Genomic DNA, 25123 nt, shown 5'->3' with positions numbered 1-25123 from the left:
ACACTGGGCTATCTAAGGCTCCTTCCAGGTCTTGAGTTCCTAAAGATGGGGAGGGGTGTTCGAGGCACACCCTCCCCCTGAACCAGTTCCGCACCAGCGTCAGGCAGAACCGGGGATCCATTTGTGATTCTGGATGTCAGCCAGGCTTTGTGATCCCAGCCGGGCAGGCCCTCCAGGGAACAGGGATTAAGCCACCCACTCCTGGCAATGGCCTGTCGGAGAATGAGGGTGGATAGAGGTTTGGTGGGGATTGAGGTAACAATGCAAGCATCACATGCATACTCCCCAGGAGGAGGCAATCACAATTTTTTAACCACCAGTCAGAATGGACGCTGATCATAGAGCTACACAAGGTCCTGGGAGTCCCTTCCATCCCTATAGCACACATTATCCCTTCAACTGAAGGATCAGAGAAGGGGAGGGGGTGCCCCGGGGTGGACTGGGGTGGCCAGGATGGCAATGGGATACTCAGGGGCTCAGGGCCACGGTGACTTCTCAGCCAATAGCGAATATTTCGACATTTCAATCGTCCGCTGAATACAGGCCCCGCACACAGCCCTCACTATCCTTGCCTCCCTGGGGGCAGCGGCCAGGTCCCCAAGCAGCAGGCCATTCCTGCGCCGAGACCAGGTGAAGGAGAGCAGGTGTGAGGGTCGGGGAGCCAAAGACCCAGGATGTGGAGACAAGAGAGTCAGAGCCCTGAGGCCAAGGAGACCGTGTATTCTAATGTTCACAGTGGGTGCTATGGGTGGGGTGTGAGGGAGCTGGGGTTGAGCTCCCAACCCCCACCCCCAGTCACTGAGGAAAAGCCCTGAGGCAAGGAGGAGGGTCAGGGGCTCAGCCCTGGAGAGCCCTGACTCCAAAGTCCACCGACTTTTGTTGGCATTTCTCTCTTTATCTTTGTTATTTAGTTTTAGTATTTAAATAATTAATACAATTACTTTTAAATACAAAACACAGTGTCCTTTCTCTCCTCATCTTGTTTGGGGTGATGGGGAGGTCAGTTTTAAATAAGTGTGTCAGCTGTCTAACAGGTCACGGGCTCCAGGTGGGAGCACCATGAGCCCAGATGCCACCCCTGCCCTGCAGTGTCCCAGAACCCCACTTTACCCCTCCTCTGGTCTGCCCCTGAATAGGGGCTCTCAGTGCCCTGGCCCAGGGTCCCCAGATGGTGAGGACCCCTCTTGGGAGGTGGTGTGGAGCTGATGCTGTGGGATTCCAGGTGGGCCTGCTTTCAACTGACAGGGTCAGACATAGAAGGTGCTAGCCCATGAAGCACACAGGCCCCAGCAGCACCCCTCCCTGCCTGGGGGGTGCCCCCAGGTCTGAGAAGGAGGCACCCAGCACTGGCAGCTGCTCCAGCACAGGGATCCACACCTCCAGCACCATCTGGCCTTGCTGTGCCTGGAGGGGGAGGCAGAAGAGTGGGGAAGTGAGTGTGGTGGAGGGGCCACACCCCACAGATGCCCCATCCTCAGGCCTTGGCAGCCTCCCCTCTGAGCACCCTGAGAAACTTTCCCCCGGCCGCGTCACATGTTCTGACTTGCTGAATGTTCTTCCAGACAGTCAGGCCTGGGAAAGCCAGGAAGCCTGCATGTGCCTGTGTGCGTGGTGTGTGCATGCTCGTGACCAGTGTGTGCGGCTTCGGGTTTGTCTTTGAGATTATCTGCCTGTGGTGGTGACGTGAGTCTGTGTGACTCCTCAGGGACATGTGTACTCGTGTCTGTGGGGGGCCTGTGTGATATTAGCCGACATGATTCCACACATGTGTGGGGATGTATGTACAGATTGGGGATGTCTGTGCCCCTGTGCCTCCATGGGGGTGTTCCCCCTCTGCCCCATCCATGTTCTTCTGTTGAGCAACCTGTTTAAATGTGTGTACTCTGGGGACTCTGCTGTCTGCACATAAGTGAACCCCACTTCCGTCCTCCCCACCCCTCTCCCCATTTGAGCTCACTCAGCCATGTCTGACCAAGAAGCTAGTCTCCTGCTCTCCCTGGTGCCCCTGCCCAAAGGGTCTTCCTGCAGCCTGAGCCTGGGATCTGCCCCCATCAGGATCTCCCCACTTCCCACCTGACAGCCCTCTCTGAATTTCTTGACATAAATGTCAGTGTCTGGGCTCAGCTCACCCTCGTTGGCACCCCTTGGTTTCAGCTGGCCTTCTGGGGCACCCCCAGAGCAAGGGTAGGAGACGTCCTGGTGGGTGGAGACACTGAGCAGCCGCAGGAAGGTGACCTGGCCCATGCCTACCGGGGAGCCCCTGGAACCCTAAGGGACACTTACTACATTAGACAACTCTTCCAAGCCAGGGAGTCATACCTAATGCATAGAAACAAACACAGGGAGGCTGGGCTGCCAAAATGAGGAGACAATGAAACATGGCCCAAATGAAAGAACAGATCACAACTCCAGAAAAAGAACTAAACAAAATGGAGATAAGCAATCTATCAGATGCAGAGTTCAAAATACTGGTTATACTTCTGGCAAAGATGGAGGTGTAGACAGACACGCTACATCTCCCTCCACAACTAAGAAGGAATACAACTATCTCAAAACTAGAAACAACCAGAAGTTCCAGAAAATCAAATATCATGGAAGTCCAGCAAACAAAGATATAAAGAAGAAATGCTCACCCAGACAGGTAGGAGGGGCGGAGCCAGAGCAGAGAGGACGTGGTGTGGAGGCGGCAGTGGCAGGCCAGTGGAAAGTGCAGTCACATGGCTTAAAAAGTCAGGAGGGACACCTGGGGTGTGTTCCAAGCTCCTCACCAGACCTCCCAGCTCACAGTCCCAGCACTGGGGAAAATCAAGCCTCATTGCTCCTGACTATGCAGATCAGTGGGGGTTAGGACGGAGGCAGGAACTGTTAGTCTCTCAGCAGAGTCGCTTGTTTAAAGGGCCCCCACGGTCCTAGAATGTCCGCAGACCTACCCACTGTGGAAATGGCAGCCAGGGCAGCAGCTAGAGAGGCGCCAGTTTGGTGCAGAAATGCGAGAAGTGCTTAGAAAAGGGGCAAGTGCTGGGTAGGTGGCATTGTTCCCTCTCTGAACCCTCCCCCACATACAGTGCCACAACGTGGTGAAACACATTGCCCTGTACTGACGAATCCCTAAGACTCCACCCCTTACAAGGGAACAGGAACGACAGCTCTACCTGGGACACGGAGGCAAACAAACACAGGAGCCTGTCAGAATGAGGAGACAGAGAAGTATGGCCCAAAAGGGGAAATGGATCAAGTTTCCAGTGTGAGAACTAAGTGATAAGGAGATAGCCAACCTAACAGATGAGGAGATAAACAACCTAACAGATTCAGAATTCAAAACTCTGGTGATAAAGATGCTCACAGGCTTCACAGATATGCTTGAGTATGGCAAATGCATAAGGGAAGAAGTGAAGGCTATGCTAAATGAAATGAAGGAAAATCCACACAAAACCAATGGTGAGAGGAAGGAAACTGGGGTACAAATCAATGATTTGGAACATAAGGAAGAAAAAAACAGTCAACCAGTGCAGAATGAGAAAGCAAGAATTGAAAAAAATGAGGAAAACTTCCAAAATTTTGTAAAGGAGATGGACATACAGGTCCAGGAAGCACAGAGGGTCCCAGGCAAGCTGGACCCAGAGGGGAGCACACCAGGACGCATCATGATTGAGAAGCCAAAGGTGACAGATAAAGAAAGAGTCCTGGGGACAGCAAGAGAGAGGTGGAGAGTTGCCTACAGGGGGGTACCTATAGGACTATCAGCTAATTTCTCAGAGGACACTTTGCAGGCAGAAAGGGACTGGCAAGCAGTATTCAATGTGATGAAAAGCAACCTGCAACCCAAATTACTCTATCCAGCAAAGCTAATAAATGGTGAAGGGAAGGAAACTGAGGTTCCAATCAATGATTTGGAACATAAGGAAGAAAAAAACAATCAACCAGTACAGAATGAGGAAACAAGAATTGAAAAAAATGAGAAGAGGCTTAGGAACCCCTGGGACAATTTTAAACATGCCAACATCCAAATCATAGGGGTGCCAGAAGGAGAGAGGAAGAGCAAGAAATTGAAAGCTTATGTGAAAAATAATGAAGGAAAACATCCCAAATCTGGTGAAGGAAATAAGCATAGAAGTCCAGGAAGCACAGAGAGTCCCAAACAAGCTAGACCCAAGGAGGACCATACCAAGACATATTATAAGTAAAATGCCAAAGGTGAAAGATAAAGAGAGAATCTTAGAAGCAGCAAGAGAAAAGCAGAGAGTTACCTACGAAGACTATCAGCTGATTTATCAAAGGAAACTGCAGGCAGGAAGGGACTGGCAAGCAGTATTCAATGTGATGAGAAGTAAGGACCTACAACCAAGATTACTCTATCCAGCAAAGCTATCATTTAGAATGGAAGGGCAGATGAAGTGCTTCCAGACAAGGTAAAGCTAAAGGAGTTCATCATCATCAAGCCATTATTATATGAAATGTCAAAGGGACTTACTTAAGAAAAAGAGGATCAAAACTATGAACACTAAAATGACAACAAACTCACAACTCTAAACAACTGAATCTAAAAAATAGAAACAAAATCCAACTAAGCAAACCAGAATAGGAACAGAATCATAGGAATGGGGATCATTTGGAGGGTTATCAGCTGGGAGAGGGGAGGAGGAGAAATGAAAATATGGTGCAGGAATTAAAAAGCCTAATCGGTTGGTACAAAATAGACAGGGGGAAGTTAAGAATAATATAGTAAAGGATGAAGCCAAAAGACTTATATGCACAACCCATGGACATGAACTAAGGGGTGTGGGATTGCTGGAGGGAAGGGGAGTACTGGGCGGAGGAGAGCAAAGGGGGAAAAATTAAAACTACTATAACAACATAATCAATAAAATCTACTTAAAAAGAAAACACTGGTTATACTAATGCTCAGTAAATGTATCGAGGACTTCAACAGCATAAAAAGGGGTATGGAAACCATAAAAGTGAACCACTCAGAAATGAAGGATACACTAACTGAAATGATAAACAATTTACAGGAAATCAAAAGTAGAGTGGATTAAGCCAAGAATGGAATCAACAATTTGGAATATAACTAATCAAAAGGCATTCAATCAGAACAACAAGAAACAAATAATGATAAAAGAAAAGAAGATATTGTAAAGAGCCTCTGGGACAACTTCAAGCATTACAACATTTGCATCAAGGGGTGGGGGGTACCAGAAGGAAAAGACAGAGAACAAGAAATTGAAAACCTATTGGAAAAAATAATGACAGAAAATTTCCCTAACTCGGTGAAGGAATAGACATGCAAGGCCAGGAAGCACAGAGAGTCTCAAACAAGGTGAACCCCAAGAGGACCACACCAAGACACATCATAATTAAAATACCAAAGTTTAAAGACAAGAGAGAATCTTAAAAGCAGCAAGAGAAAGTAGTCAGTTACCTATAAGGGAGCTCCCATAAGATTGTCAGCTGATTTCTCCAAAAATTTTGCAGGTTAAAAGGGACTGGCAAGAAATATTCAAAGTCATGAAAAGCAGGGACCTACAGCAAACATTGATCTACCCAGCAAAACTATAATTTAGAATTGAAGGGCAGATAAAGAGCTTCCCAGACAAGAAAAAACTAAAGGACTTCCTCATCACCAAACCAGTATTATATGAAATGTTAAATGGTCTTCTTTAAGAAGAAGAAAATCAAGCCCTGGCTGCTGTGGCTCAGTGGATTGAGCATCGGCCTGCGAGCCAAGTGTCGCTGATTCGATTCCCAGTCAGGGCACATGACTAGGTTGCATGTCAGGTCCCCAGTTGGGGGCATGCATGAGAGGCAACCACACAGTGATGTTTCTCTCCCTCTCTTTCTCCTTTCCCCTCTCTCTAAAATAAAATAAACAAACAAATAAATAATTTTTAAAAAGAAAATAAAAAATATGAACAATAGATGGTAATAAACACGTCCATCTATAACTGAATCTACAAAATGAAATAAACAAACAAGCAGAACAAAAAAAGAATCATAGATACAGAGAATGTTTTGATGGTTGCCAGATGGGAAGGGCAGGTCAGTGGGATGGGCAAAAAAGGTGAAGGGATTAAGAAGTACCAATTGGTTGTTATAGGATAGTCACGAGATGTAAAATACAGCATAGGGAATATAGTAGTAAAGAATATATATGTATGACCCATGGACATGGACAATGGTGTGAGGACTGCCTGAGGGGGTGGTGGGGCTGGGGGAAGGGGTCTAAAGGGGAGAAAATTGGAACAACTGTAATAGCATAAACTATTGAATATAACTTAAATTTTAAAAATTTAAAAACAAATAAAATATAAGCAGACTCATAGTTATAGAGAACAGATTGACAGTTGTCAGAGGGGAGGAATTTGAGACATTCGGTGCACAAGGTGAAGGGACTAAGCAGTACAAACTGGTATTTACAAAATAGTCACAGAGTCATGGCTTGCAGCAGAGTGAATATAGTCAATGATAACATGGTAAGTCTATAGGGAGCCAGGTGGGTACTTGAGGCAGGAGGGGACCACTCTGTAAGGTACATGAATTTCTGGCCACTTTGCTGTACATCTGGAACTGACACAGAACGGTTCTGAATGTAAACTGTGACTGAAAAATCAAATCAAATCAAATTTTTTAAACCAACATAATAAAAATAAAAATGTATTATATATGTAAATATATAATCTTATTAATAACTTTTATATTGAATAATACTTTAACTATTTTGGATTTATTAAGTTTAAATTTTATTAAATTAATTTCACTGATTTCTTATTAGTTTTTTAATGTGGCTACTAGAAATTTTGATACTGAGTAAGTATCTCTCATTATATTTCTATTGGACAGTACTGCTCCGGTTGCTCTTGTTTGGCAAGAGGACCTGGACCCAGCCCATCACACGGCCACAGCTGTGCCATCTGGACCTGAACTGGAAAGGGTCTTGCAAGTGAGAGGGACTTTAATGCAACATATTGCGCAAAGCTCACTCCAGACAGTCCAAGGAGTTCAAGTGGGAAATTTCCTCCCTCCCAGACCCCAAGCACCCAGGTTCCCTGCCAGAGACGAGAGCATGTTACCAATTTGTCATGTATCCTTCCTGAGGAAAACTTACACAAATGTTGTTACTGTTGCTACAACAAGAAAGAGTCCTGTGAAAAACAGAGAGGAGAAGAAAATGTTTCTTTTTGCATTTTCTGTGTGTTGTCATCAAGGGGCTGAAGAGACAGGTCACAGCAGGGAGATGGAAACCTCACAGATGGCCCAGGGCTCCTGGGCGCTCCTCCCTGTCAACCCCTGTCGCATCCTTGACCTCGACACCTGCGGAGTCCGGGACTGCTCGGAAGCTATTGAACTTCATCCCCCCCCCCCGCCCCCCAGGGGTGCCCAGCCTTCAGGTCCACGTCTCTGACAAACTCCGAGGCAGACCCTCCCAGGGCGCAGGCAGCCTCCGGGAGCAGCGCGGCAGCGCCCCCGTGTGGCCACAGGGCTGACGACAGAAGACCCCGCTCCCCTTTCTGCTGCTCAGCCAGGACCTCCCAAGGTCTCCTCTGCTCCCAGCACTAGATCAGGGCTTTTATACAAGATCGGGGACCGTCTGCTCTCGGATTCCTGGTGCAAAGCGTTTTCCAAAACCCACGCTAACACTGATGCTTCCTCCCCCTGAGTCACCGTGGACTCAGCCTCAGGCAAGAGTGAGGTCTCCAAGCTGTAACAGCTGGTCCCAGGTCCAGGATGGACCCAACAAACACACTAGGTGGGTGCCCTTAGTCCCTGGGATGGAACCTTGGCCACCCAAGTCCCTGTCACTTGTTCCTGCCGCTGCCTCTGGAGCTAGAGGACCCTACACCTGGAAATCCGTTCATTTTGTCTCAGAACATGGGAAGGGGCGGGGGCTGGGGTGTTAGGTCTGGGAAGGAGAGGACCCTCCTGAGGAAGTCAGGATAAGGCAGAAATAAGCACTTCTTACAACTGAAAATCACCTGCCAACATCATACCCCTCACTCTTAAATATATGAGGACTCATCTCTTAAAAAATAACTTTTCTCTTCAAACAATAATATTATTACATTGAACAAAATGATGTTTTCCTAATTGTATACAAACATCAAAGTAATATAAACTTCTCTTCATTATCCTGCACTATCTTTCATTTGGGGAAGAGGGGCGTTCAGGGGCCCTTGTACTGCCTGTCACACTCCCACCCCTCCCAGCACCTGTCTGTCCTTCCCTTTGATGGCAACACCAGGGAAAACTGAAATGTAGGCACATTAATTCCTTCTCCCTATTTCTGTTTCGTTGCTCAGTTTTTAAAATAAAACCATCTCTTATTTGGGAACATCTCAATGTCTACATCTTTCACATGTGGTTACGTACATGGCAACTGTTGGCATGAGGACCACGGCTCCCCTGGGCCTTCTGTTCCCTCAACAGGACAGAAGAGGGGCCTGGGCGCCAAGGTCACAGCGGATGACCCAGTAGCCACACCTCCAACAGCAGCTGTCACACTGAGACCTGGTCTGAGTAAAACCTCTCTCTCAGGTTTAAAAGGGAACTCACGCCCTGGCAGGTGTGGCTCAGTTGGTGGTGCGCGCTCACCTAACAGAAAAATTGCAGGTTAGATCCTCGGTCCAGATCTTATGATCCCAGGACCAGACACATACAGAAGGCAACCAATCAAAGATTTTTCTCTCACTTCGATGCCTCTCTCTCTCTCCCTTCTTCCTCTCGTCCTTCCTCTCTTCTAAAAGCAATGAAAAGAACAAAACAAAACCAATGTCCTAGGGTAAGGATTTAAAAATAAAAAGAGTGAACTCATGCACATCCTCTAAGCCCCTTCCAATCCCGCAGGCACTGCACCCACAGTCAGGGTCAAACCTGGAACCGAGATCCGACCACCCAAATCTCCTCATCTCCCTCAGCAGAGCCCAAGTGAGAGCCCCAAACCCTGCTCCTCCCACCTCCCGCTCCCACACTCACCACCATATGCCCTGAATCAACCAGGATGAATCTCATCTTTCCTTCCCCTGCTTTTCTCAGTCACCTCTGGTCCCCCAACATGGTGCACACTCAGCTTCACAGGCTGCATACACCCCACTGTCCACACCCAGAGATCTCAGCCCAGGATCAGCCAAACCTGCACAGCCTCCCCCAGGATGTCCCTGCCCCTTGCAGCTCTGACAGAAACCGGGTCTCCGTAGGACACGGCTCCCTCTGACGTCCTCCCACGGGGGTCTCCCCTCCCACTGACCTTGTGCCCTGGGTGTGGCAGTGGGTGGGGTCCTTGCTCCTCAACTGCTCTGACCTTTTCTCCTCCCTTCTCCCTAACACCCTCTAATTGGTCATCAGATTGGAGCCCCAATCCCCTCATGTAGGAATATCTTGTGGACCCCCAGGCTGTTCCCCCACTTCTCTTAGCTCCTGTCTCACTATCACCCTCCCCAGAGGGCTGCCTCCTTGATCCTCAGTGATGTCAACATCATCACAGGTGGAAGGCTGAACAGTGGCCCCCAAAGACGCCCAGCCTATTCCTTGGAGCCTGTGAACAGGTTTCCTTCCATGGCAAAGGGACTTGGGTGATGTAATTCAGGTTAAGGACCTAGGGATAGAGACTCTCCTGGATTAGCTGGGTGGGCCCAATGATGCCACACAAACCCTAAAAGCAAAGTGGCCTCAGCTCTGAAAACACTGGTACGATTATTTGATCATACATTGTAACGTAAGAGCAGCAAACCTTTCATCACAAATGAACCTGTTTTTAGGCCTGAGTCCACCCTGTGCTGCATCAACTCCAACAATCCCTTGACCTCACTGGGATCCCAGTTCACGATCCATCTATTCCCTGTCCCTCACCCCTTGATGTCCTCTCCTCCCTCCTCTTCAATTCCATGAGATGTCATTTCAGTCCATCCCTTGACCCCCCTGTCGCTCTGTCACCCTTGCTTGGAGAAACTACACAGCCACTGACCCTACCTCTGCCTGCCCTGCGTCGGCCCCACCAGCTACAGGAGGCTGGAGAACCACTCAGCTGTGCTCACACTGTCACGTTAACATCATGACCCAGACAGTAAGGGGGGCCACACCGCTGTCCTCCATCATCCTGTCCCTGCAGGGCTCCCTCAGTCTCCCCCCATCCTCTGCTCAAACGTCCACCCTCCTTCCCCATCTTATTACTGCCAGTGACCTTGTCTCCTGCTTCACTGAGAAAACCGAACACATAAGACGACAACTTTGACAGAGTTCCAGCACCAGCTACTTGGAGACCTTCACGCAGGTGAGCTGCCCACACTCCCAGCCAGAGCCAGTCCCCGGCTGGTGCTCCACTCTCGTCCACTTAAAGGTGTTGGCCCAGCAGTGCTTCCATGTGCTCTCTTGTCATTTTTCTTTCTCCATTAGATCACGTGGCAGCATGAGAATGACACCCAGACCCTCCGCCTGAAGGACGGTGACTGACTGATGTCCCCACTGCTGTGCTCTCTAATGTGCTGCCCCTTTGCTCTGGGACCTCGCTTCTCACAGGCTTCTTCTTGTCAAAGACTGAGAACAGCAGGGAAACTGAGGCAGGGTTATTGATCCTCTGGAGGTTGAGAGACTCCAGGGTCCACCATGCCCTCTCTGAACTTCCCTCACCCTGCCCTGGGTCTAGGACCCCTCCCCCACCCGCCTGCTCTCTCTCCATGACGTGGGTGACCGCACTGAGTCCTTGCAGCTCTGAGCTGCACACGCTCCTGTTCAAACGCACAGCAACACACTGCTTCCCGGGGCTCCTTTGTACTGAGGACGCGGGACTCACAGGGACACACTTGGGGCTCGGAGTGAAGGGCATTTTACAACGTACCAATCCCGAATCACACACTCACTGTGTGGGAAGTGGGATTTAGGGGCCCTGTGAGTCGGACTGCAGGGCTATTTAGACACATTTCTGTACCAAGGGGCCAAAACCACTTCTTCACAGATGAGCCTCCTGGTGTCGGGTTTCCAAGATCGTGTTCCCACTGCAGTTCGTAGATAACCAGGAACCGGAGCTGAGAATCTCCATCAGTTGCTTCCAGGCACAATTCCTCCAGGATTAAAGGGAAAGCCCTTGTCCCTCAGACCCCACTCCCTGGGTGAGCTCCTCTCAGGCATCAAGTTCCCTGGGGTGATTTTACTTCTAGAGGAGTCCAGGGGGAAAGTGTCAGGTAGTCTTCCTCTGAGAAATCACTGAACACCACTCTAAGATTAAACAAAAAGTTTATTGAAATAAAGAGAGGAGGTAGAAAAAAGAGAAAAGGAAGAGTAGAAACTCCCAATCACCTACGGGCTGTAAAATTTACTTCCGTGTGTCTCTGCTGGCGCCATCTCCACGCTTTGCCAAAAACAAATTCAGTTAGGCTGAGTTTTCCCATCAACACATTCAGTAAGTTATTTACATCTCCCTGCTTTTCCCCCACGAGGTCAGTCAACATATCCAGCTAGGTCCGTCAACATTTCTTCTGGGAACTCGCAAAGTCCATTTTCATTTCCCATAAGAGGGGCTAGGACGGGGTTAATTTGCATACGGCTCATTTACATACGTCAGAAGTCCGGGAGGGCAGTCCAGCCGCCTCTACGTTCTGACACAGAGAGAAGGGGTGGGAGGCACAGAGTCTACTTCAGGGAGAGGGAATCCGGGAACAGAAGGTGAAGAAAGGGGGCTGGGCCCACCTGGGGTCTCTCCCTGGTTTCCTCACACAGACCCTGGGCCAGGACCCAGGGACACAGGGTGGCAAAGACTCTCAGAGCAGGAGGGGGGTCAGGTCCCAGGTCCCAGGCCCGGTTGTCAGGGTCTCAGCCCGAGGGCGGAGTCTGGGGCGGGGAAGCCCAGTGCTGGGGAGTCCCCGTCTCCCCGGTTTCACTTCGCCCTCTCACAACCTGTGTCGGGGCCTCCTTCCTGGATACTCATGACGCGTCCCCAGTTGTCACTCTCATTGGTGCCCGGTTTCTAGAGACGCCAATCAGCGTCACCGCCGTTCCCGGTTATAAGGTCTCCGCGGACCCGCCCGGCCTCAGGTCCTCCCCAAACCCTGAGGATGCCGGTCATGAGGTCCCCGAGCCTCCTCCTGCTGCTCTGGGGGGCGCTGGCCCTGACCGAGACCTGGGCGGGTGAGCGCGGGGTGGGAGGGAACGGCCTCTGCGGGGGAGGCGCGGGGGACCCGGCGCGGGCAGGACCCCGGGGAGGGCGCGTCTCCACCACCCCCGGCCCCGACCCCACGCCCCTTCCGTCCCCACTTTTCCGTCTCCCGGGCCCTCCCCCCCTGTCCCACCGACCGGGACCCGCGCCGGGAGGATGGTCGCCGCTCTCAGCCCCGCCCCACCCCCAGGTCCCCACTCCCTGAGATATTTCTACACCGCCGTGTCCCGGCCTGGCGGCGGGGAGCCCCGCTTCATCGGCGTCGGCTACGTGGACGACACACAGTTCGTGCGGTTCAACAGCGACGCCGCGGACCCGAGGACAGAGCCGCGGGCGCCGTGGATGGAGCAGCCGTGGGTGGAGCAGGAGGACCCGCAGTACTGGGACCGGAACACAAGGAACTTTAAGGAAGCCGCGCAGATATTCCGAGTGAGCCTGAATGCCCTGCGCGGCTACTACAACCAGAGCGACGGCGGTGAGCACGCGGGACCGGGCTCGTCCCGACCCCCATCCCCACGGGCGGGCGGGGGTCGCCTGAGGGGCCGCGTCCGAGCTTCACCCCGAGGCTGCGGGACCCCCTACACCCCACCGGGAGGAGCCGGCGGGGACGTTGACTCGGTCTCACTTTCGGTTTTGGTTCAGTCCCCGCGGGGCGGGGCGGGGCGGGGCTCACCCGGGGGCGCGGCTGACCGCGGGGCGGGGTCAGGGGCTCACACCATCCAGTGGATGTCCGGCTGCGACACGGGACCGGACGGGCGCCTCCTCCGCGGTTATGACCAGTACGCCTACGACGGCGCCGACTACATCGCCCTGAACGAGGACCTGCGCACCTGGACCGCGGCCGACGCGGCGGCTCAGCTCACCCAGCGCAAGTGGGAGGCGGCCGGTGCTGCGGAGCGATGGGAGAGCTACGTGAGGGGCCTGTGCCGGGAGTGGCTCCTGCGGTACCTGGAGAAGGGGAAGGAGGCGCTGCAGCGCGCAGGTACCGGGGCCGCGGGGCCTCCTCTCCCCCGGGGCCGGGGCTCCAGCGAGGAGACGGGAATGGGGTCAGCGTCAGAGTCCCCGCTGCTTTCGGTCGGGAGACGGGGTTCGCCGGGATTTTCAGATCCGGGGCCGGAGAGCCACCTCCTCTCAGGGACACTTCGGGGTGCCGTCCCTCTGGGGGCGCAGGAACACAACCCGGAAATTACCGATCAGCGGTTCCCTTTGACTCTGGCAGTGGCTCCGGGGCCCACGGGGACTTTCTCTCTCAGGCCTTGTTCCCGCCCCACACCCGGTGTCTCAGGTGTGACCCGGCTGCTCTGAGTCGCGTGACCTCCACCCACATCTGGACCAGAAATGCCTTTTCTCTCCCCTGAGACCTGCCTCCTGCCCGGGGCTGTGTCACTCTGATTCTAGAACTTTCTAAAGACTGGGAGTAAATCTCAGGTGACGCTGTCCAGGCTGGTGTCGAGGTCTGGCGCTCCCTCCTGGACCCGATTGTCCTGTCCTTTCTCAGGATGGTCACATAGCGCTCCTGGAGTGTCCCATGACGATGCAATGCTTCTGAATTTTCTCACCCTTCTCTCAGACCCTCCAAAGACACACGTGACCCACCACCGCATCTCTGAGAGTGAGGTCACTCTGAAGTGCTGGGCCCGGGGCTTCTACCCTGCCGAGATCACCCTGACCTGGCAGCGTGATGGGGAGGACCAGACCCAGGACATGGAGCTTGTGGAGACCAGGCCTGCGGGGGATGGGACCTTCCAGAAGTGGGCGTCGGTGGTGGTGCCCCCTGGAGAGGAGCAGCGATACACGTGTCTTGTGCAGCACGAGGGGCTGGCCGCGCCCCGGACCCTCAGATGGGGTGAGGGGGGCACATGGGCACAGAGCCTCTTCCCAGGGAAGTGGGGGCCTCTGGAGGACCTCATCAGGGTCGGGGCTGGGGCCTAGGGGTCAGGGTCCTCACCCTCCTGTTCCTTTTCAGAGCCTCTGCCTCAGACCACCACCACCACCATCATCATCATCATAGGCGTCCTTGTTGGCCTGGTCGTTGTAGCTGTGGCAGCTGGAGCAGTGATGTGGGGGAGGAAGCACTCAGGTAGTGGAGCGGAGGGAACTGAGTTTCTTGTCCTACTGGGGGTTTCAAGCCCAGGTATACATGAGTCCTGCTTCATTAAGGGAAGCACCATCTTCACCCGGGTGCTTGCTAGTCTGGGGGCCTGTTTACTCTCAGTTACACGTTAGTAAGGCAGGTGAGAATGTAAGAGACAAATTGATCACCTGAATGATTCTAGTATGGGGACCTGGTTCCCAACAGTTACAGGTCAGAAGTGGGGTAACTGCTGAGGACAGACCTCCAGGAGTGTGGTTGGTCCAGTTCCTGTAAATGTACTTTTCTTAGGTTTCCTGATCCTACCCTGGATCTGTAGCCAAAGTTCTGGAAACTTCTCTGGGGTCCAGGACTAGGGCTTCCTTTAGGACTTCATGGCCCTGCCTTCTCCTTAGTCTCTCACAGGATGTTTTCTTCCCGCAGGTGGAAAAGGAGGGAGCTGCCCTCAGGCTGCCAGTGAGTATGGAGGGGAGTGACCTCTGAAACCCTGAGATCCTTTAGTCTCCTGTCCTGGGTTTTGACCACTTCCTTTTTGTGCTACCCAGGCAGTGACAGTCCCCAGGGCTCTGATGAATCTCTCTTGGCTTATAAAGGTGAGACCCTGACATGGGGAGGAGTTGGGGGAGAGGGGACGGGACAGGGTAATGGGGGTTCTCTGGAACATTTTGGCAAAAGGTCAGCTGTTGTGCAATGTCACCACTTACAGCAACTGACCTGAATTTGTTCATGATTATTTTCTTCTACAGCATGAGACAGCTGCCTTGGGGAATAAGTGATGGAAGATTCTTCACACACACACACACACACACACACACACACACACCAAACTCATTTGTGACCTCAGGAACATCTCGCTTCTTTTTCTGCAATGTCTGAATGTCTGCGTTCCTATCAGCATTTGTGAGGAGGTGGGAGGCTGGCCCACCGCTGCCCACCATGCCCCCTCCCCTCACTTTCCTGTTCCAGCAGAGGCGGGGCTGGGCCCTTCCCATCCCTGACTTTAACCCTGGTTCAATGAGCTGCAGCTTCTTACTCCCTTACTGAAATAAGACTCTGGATATAAATTTGTTTTTTCAAATCTTGCCATGAATGGTTGATGTGCTAATTAAAAAGTTGAAGAGTCTAAAATGTGAGAAGAAATAAATGGGAGCATCGAAAAATTTCCAGAACCCAAGTATTTGCTGTGCTGAGTCTGTTGCAGGGACTGGAGAAGCTGTGAGGACTAAGCATTGTCGAGGCCGGTGCCCAGCCAGTGCTCAGTGCATCATGGGCTTTTACGTGGTCACTCCTTGACTGGGTCACCCCTCTGCCCCTTTGTCCTTGTTCCTTCAGTAGAACCTAGGCCACCAGGACCTGGGATCACAGGGACCCAACATCACCCAGGCCTTTACACTGTCCTAATAAAGAACATCTCCAGGATGTGGGCAGCAAGGACTTCGTGAGGTCGGGTCAGCCAGGGCTCAGGCCTGGGTCTGACCCTCAGTCCCCATCTTCTGGGTCTTTATTTGTTGTTTCTATAGGGAAATATGACTTTTCTTTTTTCTTGTTAGGAGTCATAGTCTCATTCTCTGGGTGTCCCTTGTCAGCAGCAGGAGGTGCTTTGCCTGTCATTGTCTCCACAGGGCCCTGGGGGTCCCTGCACACAGTCTGGAACCGAGAGATGAACTTTCAGACTCATCCTGCCCTTGCCACCTTCTAGGACTTGACTGGTCTTCCCATTTTTTCTAAACTCTCAAAGGAGCCAGGATCTGGAATGAGCAGAAATGGGACCCATAATTCCTTACCTCAGATAAGTTTCTGTTGGAATTCTGCTTTGCTCGCCTGCACTCCTTCCTTGCCCTTCGCTCTAGTGCTGGCTCCAGTGCAAACCCCAGGATTCACAGAGCAGAGTCCACTTTAGATTTAGGGGGAGCAGTGCTGTGGGAAAGTGCAGGTGTGTCAATGTCAGCGTCAGTGGGGGTGGTGCCATCGCTGCCACAGAACAGCTATCGACCAAGGCCACATTAATAACAACACTGTCTAGCATAGGGAGGTGCCCTGCACTGACCATTGATGAAGCAATAGTGGCTGTGTGACAGATGTGTGGCATCGTTTGCATGTGAGAACATCACTGAAGTTAATCAGGGTCACTGCTGGCCTTGTGGAGCACGTGTTGTGTGGGAGGGACAGGGTGTGTGAGCACAGTAACCAGGAAGTGTCTGTGTTAGGAGGGTAAGTGATCAGAAAGCTCAGAGGGGAAGGCGACCCCCAGTGTGGGCTGTGGGGACAGGGAAGATGGCTGTTTGACTTGGGCAGTCAGTGTGGACCTCACTGGGAAGGTGACCTTGAGGAAAGATTTGAAGAATGTGAGGGATTATCCAAGAGGATGCATGGAGGAAGTCCTGTCCAGGCAGGGGCAGTGTGAATGCCTGGGGAGGCGGTGTGGGAATGGAGCAGAGAGTAAGGGAGATGAAACAGAGGCGCAGCCAAACCATAAGGGCCTGGAGGGCGTTGGAAGGGCATGGATTTGCTCTGAGTAAGGTGGGAGTCACTAGGCAGTTTAGGGCAGGAGAGGGACATGGGAGCAGACTTGGGAGGCCGTGGGGACACAGGAGGAGCCTGTGCAGGGCTCCAGGCTGGAGATGCTTCCCTGAGTGAGCTGTGGAAACAGTGGGCATGGGGGGAATTCTGGATACCTTCTGAAGGGCTTTACAGCGTTCCTGATGGTGAATCTGGGGTATGAGAGGTGGAGTCAGGGTCACCAAAAACCTCAGAGGCTACAAGCAGAGAGACGGAGTTGCCATCAGCAGAGATGGGGAAGACTCTGGAAGCAGGTTATGTGAGGGGGCTCAGCCAGATGGGGACTGCTGAGGTCAGTGACAGAGCTCAGGGTGGGGGGGGGGTCTTAAATGCATATTAAAAGGTGTTATTTTTCCTCAGAAAGGAAAGGGAGGCAGATATTGTCAGTTATGAGATACAATGTTGGGAGTGACATGTCATTCTCTCTACCATGGCGTAGAGTCAGTGGGAGATTTAGGAAGGGCCCCGGGTCAGCATAATAAAATCTCTGAATGCTTGCTCTCTGAGATTCTTCTTGAGAAGTATTTCTTGGAGCAAACAATGAAATCCCAATTTTTTCTAATTTAGATATGAAGCAATATATTGGGTTCTAATGCTTTTTTGAGGAAAGCAGCAGAACAGACTAGAGATTGCACAGCCAGGAGCAATCCACAGTCCAGCCTGGGTCGTATTTCACACAGGACCCACTGCGCGGCTGTTGGCCACAGATGTCACCGCTCCCACCACTGACTCCCCTGATGCTGGACCCTGAGCCCTGCGGCTGGGACTGTTGTCTCTGCTGTTCTAGCACCTAGACACTGTTACTGCCACTCCCGCCACCCTTGCCGAGTGCGCTCTGTGCAGGCCCAGCCTCTCTGTGTCACCAGGTCCTGAGTCAGTCCAGCATGTGGTCACCTCACTGGTGCAGCCTTGAGCCGTGTCCAGATGCATGAATGTTGGGGACGTGTGTTTCCCTCTTTCATGTCGGAATGCGGTCTCTGCCCAGTATAGGTGCTGGGGGAGGGGTAGAAAAGAGACTAATTTCAATTCTTGGAGCAAAGATCCGAGACTAGAACTTTCTGTTACTTTACAGGTGCTCAGGTTTGGCTGGAAGAACAAGTGATTGATAAATGACATCCAAGGTAGAGGGTCACTTGCTTGCTCTCACTCTGAATTTCTCTGTGGGATGGTGAGGGATTTTTTCTCCATTCACCCAGTTCTCTGAGTTTCAGAAACCAACTGTGCTTCCCACAATCTAGCTCAATTCCAATGTGAACTACCTGGAGGTAGCTTCAGGCCCCATGCAGGAAGGGCTCCATCCTGCAACACGACCCTCCCTTCAGAGCGAGTCTCAAGTTCAGGCCCCCGTGTTACCTGCGCTTCTGTCTGACTTGAATATGAAAGTTAGGGGTTCCCAACAAGTTCATTAATTGTCAGACCAACTCACAGATCAGGAAAATGCTGTGCTTATAATAAAATACTATATTTTATTATAAATGATACAAGTGAGCAGCCAGTGAAGAGGGACATGGGGCGAGATGGGGAAGAGTCCTGAGTGCCAGAGCCTCTGTCACCATGGAGTTGGAAAGTGTCACCCCTGCCTCCAGCATGTGGGTATGTTCACAATTCAGAAGCTCTCTGAACCCCATTATTAAAGGTTTTAAGGGGATTTCACTACATAGACAAGATTAATTAAGTCATTTGCCACTAGTGATTGAACTCAGACTCCTACCCCTCTTTCCAGACAGAGGTTGGGCAGTGAGGCTAAAACTTCCAACCTTCTGATTAGGCTTGGTCTTCTGGTAACAGCCCCATCCTGAAACTGTCCAGGACCCTCGGCCAACAGCCATCTCATTAGCATCCTTGAGATCCAAGAGTTTTAGGAGCTCTGTGCCAGGATCCAGGGACAAAGACCAAATATTTTCTATTATACCACAGGTCTTTGACTACATATCCATTAATAGCAAAAGTATCATAACAATCAAAAGATGCTGGCACATTGCTAGAGTCCCATTCAGTCTTTATTAGTCCAGTCCATGACCTTATTAAGGATATTTACATGACCCATAAATTTAAGAAAATTGCTCAGACTTTTTAGTCAGAGGGGAAATATTCAAATTAAGGCATAATATGATATGACGGCACAACCCCTAGAATGGCAAAAATGAGAAACTTGGCAAGAATTAGCACTAATTCTCTTATGTGTTATCAGTGAGAGAGTAAGTTGATTCAAATACTTTGAGAAATGTTGGGCATGAGGTACTGTTAGCGCAGGTGGCTAGATATTAGTAAAGAAGGGAATCAAGGGAATCAGACACTGTCGAGCCTAATGAATGGAGAGCTAAGTCAGATACTGAGCCTGCTTTGTTAGGAGCTGCAGCTTCATACTCTCCCCAGGGGATGGCAGCATTCTGCACCAGCTATCAAACCTCCGGGGTGGTGGGGGGACTGCCATCTGGTACCACATTGGATTATCAGGGGAAGGAGGACAGGAAATTTCTCTGCTGAGCGCATGCCCAGTAGAAGCCAAGATGACAAAAGGGGAGGTGCTTCTACTCTGAGGCCCACACACTAGAAACTAAGATGACAACTGTAGAGGCCTGTCAGTCTAACTTGGGAAAAGGATCAGACTGAATAGGGAACAGAACTCCAGAGGATCTAGGAAATGCATTGGTTAGGGAAAGGACCCATCATAAGCCTGAGAAAGTTTGGGAAATTGACTGATTCGTTTAAAAAGGCACCTGGCCCTTCTCAAGTCCAGGTAATATATTCAGGCTAAGAAAGAGCTCTCTCTTTCTCTGTCTGTCTTCTCTGTCTGTAATGTGCTCACCATGTTCAGTTCTCTGATTTCTTCATAACCATGCGACACCATTGCCCTTGGCAGACTGCGTGGGCCTGGACACAAGGCTAGCCAGAATACAACCAGAAACACAGACTATGTTAGCCAGGTGGGGAGAAAGGCTAAACTGGACTGAACTTCTACATGACACATAACTTTTGAACACTGGCCTCTTTATGATAAAAACTCTCAGCAAAGTGGGAACAGAGGGAACAAACCTAAACATAATAAAGGCCATATATGACAAACGCATTGCCAGCGCTACCTAGTATCAAACTGCATTATTAGGCCATAGTAATCAAAACAGCATGGTACTGGCATAGAAACAGACATATAGATAAATGGACAGAATAGAGAGCCCAGAAATAAATCCACATCTTTATAGTCAATTATTATTTGACAAAGGAGTCAAGAGCATACAATGGAATAAAGAGAGTCTCTTCCATAAATGGTATTGGAAGAACTGGTACATGCAAAAAAATGAAATTAGACCACCTTCTTACACCACACACAAGACTAAATTAAAAATGGATTAAAGAATTAAATATTAGACCTGAAACCATAAAAATTGTAGAAGAAAACATAGGCAACAAAATCTCAGACATTGCTCATAGCAATTTTTTATTGGGTATATCTCCTCAGGTGAGGGAAACAAAAGAAAAAGGAAATCATCAACCAAAAAAAAAAAAAAAAAAAAAAAGACAAAAAAGAATGGGAGAATATATCTGCTGGTATATCTGATGAGAGGTTAATATTCAAAATTTATAAAGTACTTACAAAATCCAACACCCAAAAAATAAACAACCCCATTAAAAAAAAGAGGAAAGAACCTGAATAGGTGCTTCTCCAAGGAGGACATACAAACAGGCAATAGATAGGTGAAAAAATGCTAAATGGCAATAATCATCAGAGAAATACAAATTAAAACCACAATGAGATATTATCTCACAACTGTCAAAATGGCTATCATCAGAAAATCAACAAGCAACAAGTGCTGGTGAGGATGTGGAGAAAGGGGAACCCTTTTGCACTGTTGGTGGGAATGCAGACTGGTGCAGCCACAGTGGAAAGCAGTACTGAAGTACCTCAAAAAATTAAAAATGTATCTCCCTTTTGATCCAGTGATCCCACTTCTGGGACTATATCTGAAGGAGCCCAAAGCACTAATTCCAAAGAAAATAAGCACCCCTGTGTTCACTGCAGTTTTTTTTGTTTTTTTTAACAATTGCCAAGATATGGAAGTGGCCCAAGTATATCCCTCAATAGATTAGTGGCTAAAACAACTATGGGACATTTACATAATGGAATACTACTTGTTCATAAAAAGAAGAAAATTTTATCCTTTGTGACAGTATAGATGGACCTGGAGAACATTATCCTAAGTGAAAAAACCAGTCAGAGAAAGACAAATACCATATGATTTCACTCATATGTGGAATCTAATGAACAAACTGAATTAATAAGGAAAATGGGGACAGACTCATAAAGAGCAGGAGGACAGCTAGTGGGGGCGGGGAGGTGAGGGGATAGAGGGATTGAGCAAAAAGGAAAAAGTACTCATGGACATGGACAACAGTGTGCTGATTGCTGGGGGCAGGGGGATATAAGGGGACTCTATGGTGATGGAAAAAATACAATAAAGATTTTTCTAATGTTAAAGACAGAGAAGACAACAGAAACTGAATAGGACAGCTCTGCATTGTTTTGGTTGCCCTTCACTCATCCCCCTCCCCTGCTGAGCTGTGACCTTGAAGACAGTGCCACTCAGGTGGGTTCTAGGTGCCAGAGGAGTCAGCGTGGACACTGTCAGAGCCCCGTGACTTTCTTTTTTGAGCTGTCAGAGGGCTCCCTCAGGATGAATATAAATGGCTTATTTTTATTTTCTTTAACCCAGAACTCTCTCAGGTAGAGACAGACTTTGGCAAAGATCATTTGCCAAAATTATTTAAATGCCAAAGAGCTAGCAGCTGTCCCTAAGGCAAAGACATCAGGTGGGGCAAATAACGTACATGGAGAAAAATATGGGAGAGGGATCTGGGGAGTGAGGTGCCATGAGCCATAAGGGCTGTGAAAAGTTTCACATCTTCTTGTGACTGTAGAAGGCCATGTACATGCCCAGTTTGGGGCATATAATCAAAGAAGTCCTGAGAAGGCCATGAGACCATACCTCTGGCTGATGTTCAATCTTCTACAAAAAGGAAGTAATGGCAAAAGCAAGGCTTGTAAACTGCAGAGATGGGTGTTGAAAGTGTGTCTCAGTACACACACACACACACACACACACACACAGCCCAACTCCAAGAACTGAGAGCTGTATTCTATTTTTCCTTTTGTCTTCAGACATTTAAAATAATTCCTGTCAAATCACTAGCTGACCACTGTGATAATAAAACAGACTTCAGTGACCAAACAAAGAATACAGTCTATATAAAAATAGTTTAGAAAAGTCACTAGACAAACAACTATATAACCCACAATCAACAATAAAAACAATCCCCAGTAAAGGGCGATAAATCTGGTTTCTAGAGTTATCACATAATAATATTTTAAATATGTATTTTCAACAAAAATTTTGAGATATTCAGTTAAGTCAGAAAATATGGCCCATTCATGAGCAAAGAAGTAACTGACAAACTATTCCTGAGGTAGCCCAGACTTTGGGAAGGAATTTAAATCAACTTTCTTAAATATATTCAAAGAACTAAAGGACATTATGGACAAACAAGTAAAGGAAGCTAGGAGAACTGTGTTTAACCAAAGAGAGAATATCAATAAAGAGTCAGAAATTTTAAAAAAGGGACCAAATAAAAATTATGGAGCTGAAAAGGACAATGAGCAACATGAAAATTTTATCAAAGGGTTTCAACAGCAGATTTGAACATGCAGAAAAAGAATCAGCAAACTTCAAGGTAAGCCCATTGAAATTTCGCAGTTTGAGGAGCAGAAAGGAAAGATATACAAATAAATATGACAGAGCCTTAGAAAACTGAGATATCATCAAACACACCAATATACATATCATGAAATACCCCAAAAAGGACAATAAAGAGTAAGCATTAGAAACAGTATTTCAAATAATAATGGCTAAAGCCCTACACATTTAATGAAATTCATGAATCTACACACTCAATAAGCTCAAGAAACCTCAGGCAGGATTATGTAAAAAAAAAAAGAAAAAGAAAAAAGAAATTCAAACTGAGACATATTGTAATTAAACTGTCAAAATCCAAAGAGAAATAAAGAATTTTGAAAGCAGCAAGAGAGAAGTTAAGTAGTTACATATAAGAAAACCTCAACATGAGCCAATTTCTCTGAGCAACTATGGATTCCAGAAATTAGTGAAATGACAGATTAAAGTCTGATAAAACCCAACCAAAAAGTCTGTATCTAGGAAAAGTATCCCTTAGAAAAATAAGGGAGACTTCCAGTTAGGATGGCAGAGTAGGTAAATTCTGTCTGCACCTCCGCTCAAAAACACACCAAAATTACAACTAAACTAGAAAACCACTATCATTGAGAATGCCCTGAAATTCAACAGAAGTCCTATATGTAAGTAGGTAAAAAAGAGGCCACATCAAGACTGGTAGGAGGAGCCACATTGGGCTGGTTTCACACCCATGTGTGGGGGTTGATAATCGAGAGGATTATTGTGGCTGGGCTGATGCCCCCTAAGGAGTGAGGATTCCCAGCCCACACCAACCCCAAGCCCCAGGGTTTTAGTGCCAGGAAGAAAAGTCCCCATCACTGCTGGCTATGGAATCCTGCGAGTATTGTGGCTGAGTGAGACAGAGGCTTCTGGAGTCCCAGGTGTTTCCCTTATTTGCTGATGGACTCACTATGCGCTGCATCTCTGGGGCAGCAACTCTAAAGGCACCAGGGACATACTGGGAGGAACTAAATTGTCTGGCTTCAGGGTGAAGGCTGGCAGAGCAGCTTTCTCCCAGACAGAAGTGCTGGCAGAAGCCACTGTTCCCGTGCTTAGCATCCCCCCTCTCCTGCTGCAGGCACAGGTGGGCGCCATATCTAAATCTCCACCAACCTGACTAACACTGGTGATTTCCTGAGACCCCACCCTACCCACCTTTCAGACCCATTCCAGTTGTCTCTAGTGCCACCTCCAACAAATGGCCTATCTAGGCTCATGTTGTGGGCATTTCTAAAATATTTCAAAGATTCACAAACACAAAATAAGTAACATCTGGCCTTGTTGTGCCACATACCTCGTACTAAGCAGCCCTAAACCTAGTGGCAACCAAGCGTTGGTGCAGAGCTCAGCCTCTCCCAGGCTCTTCCAGTCCCAGCACAAATGACAACCATCAACAGATCACTTTGTACCTCATATCAGGTGACTCCAACCATGGCACAGAAAGCAACCAACCTTGATCTGAACCTCCCAAGAGTCCCCAGAACCAACACAGCCGGTTGCCAGCTTCAGACTGCACCAGAGCACCACCCAACCACTTCCACAAATGACACACTTAAAGGGTAGATTTTGCAAGCACCAGAGTCCCAATAAAGCAAAGCCTGCTTTGTAGGGTCAGCCCCTGCACAGCAGCTCCTCCACTGTACTCACAGCCAGTCCTCACAGTCAATTAGCCAGAGGATTAATCCCTCCCATTTGAATGCCAACAGCAATCAAGGCTCAACCGCACAGGAGACAAGAACACATCTGGAACAACAGGCTCAGGTGCCCTAGAGGACACCTACTACATTAGGCCACTTTACCAAGATCTGGAAACATCGCAGCTCTATCTAACACACAGAAACAAACACAAGGAGGCAGCTAAAATGAGGAGACAAAGAAACATCTCAAGTGAAAGAACAGATCGTTACTCCAGAAAAAGAACTAAATAAAATGGACACAAGCAATCTACCAGATGCAGAGTTCAAAACACTGGTTTTAGTGATGCTCAATGAACTTAGGAGAAGAATAGAGGGACTCAGTGAGAATTTAAAGAAAGAGGTAGAAACCAGAAAGAAGAACAAGTCAGAAATGAAGAATACAATAGCTGAAATGAAGAATACATTAGATGTAAGCAACAGCAGACTAGATGAAACTGAGAATCAAATCAGTAATTCCAAATACAAGTCAGCAAAAAAACACCCAATCACTACAACAAAAAGAAGAAAGAATTTTTCGATGAGAAAAGTTTAAAAGGGACATCTGGGACAACTTCAAGCACAACATTCACATCAAAGGGAGAAGAGATAGAGAGAGCAAGGCATTGAAAACCTGTCTCAAGAAATAATGAGGGAAAACTTTCTTAACCTGGTAAAGGAAATAGACATACAAGTCCAGGAAGTGCAGACAGTCCCAAACCAGATGAACCCAAAAAGGCCCACACCAAGACACAGCATAATTAAAATGCCAATGATTAAAGGCAAAGAGAAAATCTTAAAAGTATCAAGAGAAAAGCAATTAGTGACCTACAAGAAAGCTCCCATAAGAGTATCTGTTAATTTATAAAAATCAACTTAGCAGGCCAGAAATGAAAGAGCAAAGACCTGCAGCCAA

General features: G+C 48.8%; 2 protein-coding genes and 2 long non-coding RNA genes across 5 annotated transcripts in view; 2 read left to right on the top strand and 2 right to left on the bottom strand.

The window, feature by feature from the left end:
- LOC150006891 (saoe class I histocompatibility antigen, A alpha chain-like) overlaps nt 1-15313 on the top strand; it is an 81499-nt gene extending 66186 nt beyond the window's left edge. Inside the window, exon 8 of the mRNA XM_090282281.1 lies at nt 14978-15313. Within this exon, the coding sequence (XP_090138407.1) occupies nt 14978-14982 (5 nt within the window). The 3' untranslated portion in view covers nt 14983-15313. The remainder of the gene's footprint in view (nt 1-14977) is intronic.
- Nucleotides 6315-9950, bottom strand: LOC150006894 (uncharacterized). Its single transcript, XR_016511769.1, has 3 exons — nt 8365-9950; nt 7103-7139; nt 6315-6564 (listed from the first exon to the last, which is right to left on the bottom strand). It is a non-coding gene; the product is annotated as an uncharacterized LOC150006894 (long non-coding RNA).
- On the bottom strand, nt 10796-11658 carry LOC150006893 (uncharacterized). Of its 2 annotated transcripts, none has more exons than XR_016511767.1 (2): nt 11284-11658; nt 10796-11202 (listed from the first exon to the last, which is right to left on the bottom strand). It is a non-coding gene; the product is annotated as an uncharacterized LOC150006893 (long non-coding RNA). The 2 variants fall into 2 exon arrangements; XR_016511768.1 differs by having other exon boundaries at nt 11304-11658.
- On the top strand, nt 12004-14071 carry LOC150006892 (class I histocompatibility antigen, Gogo-C*0203 alpha chain-like). Its single transcript, XM_090280134.1, has 4 exons — nt 12004-12111; nt 12330-12614; nt 12846-13121; nt 13710-14071. Exons 1-4 carry the CDS (start codon nt 12039-12041, stop codon nt 14069-14071), a joined length of 996 nt encoding a protein of 331 aa, XP_090136260.1. The 5' UTR covers nt 12004-12038.
- Nucleotides 15314-25123: the final 9810 nt, after the last annotated feature.

The sequence above is a fragment of the Furipterus horrens genome, unplaced genomic scaffold (assembly GCF_987537825.1).
Source record: "Furipterus horrens unplaced genomic scaffold, mFurHor1.1.pri manual_scaffold_6, whole genome shotgun sequence".
In the NCBI taxonomy this organism is placed as follows: domain Eukaryota; kingdom Metazoa; phylum Chordata; class Mammalia; order Chiroptera; family Furipteridae; genus Furipterus; species Furipterus horrens.
Note: the sequence above shows the minus strand (reverse complement) of the source record. Positions and strands in the feature narration are given on the sequence as shown.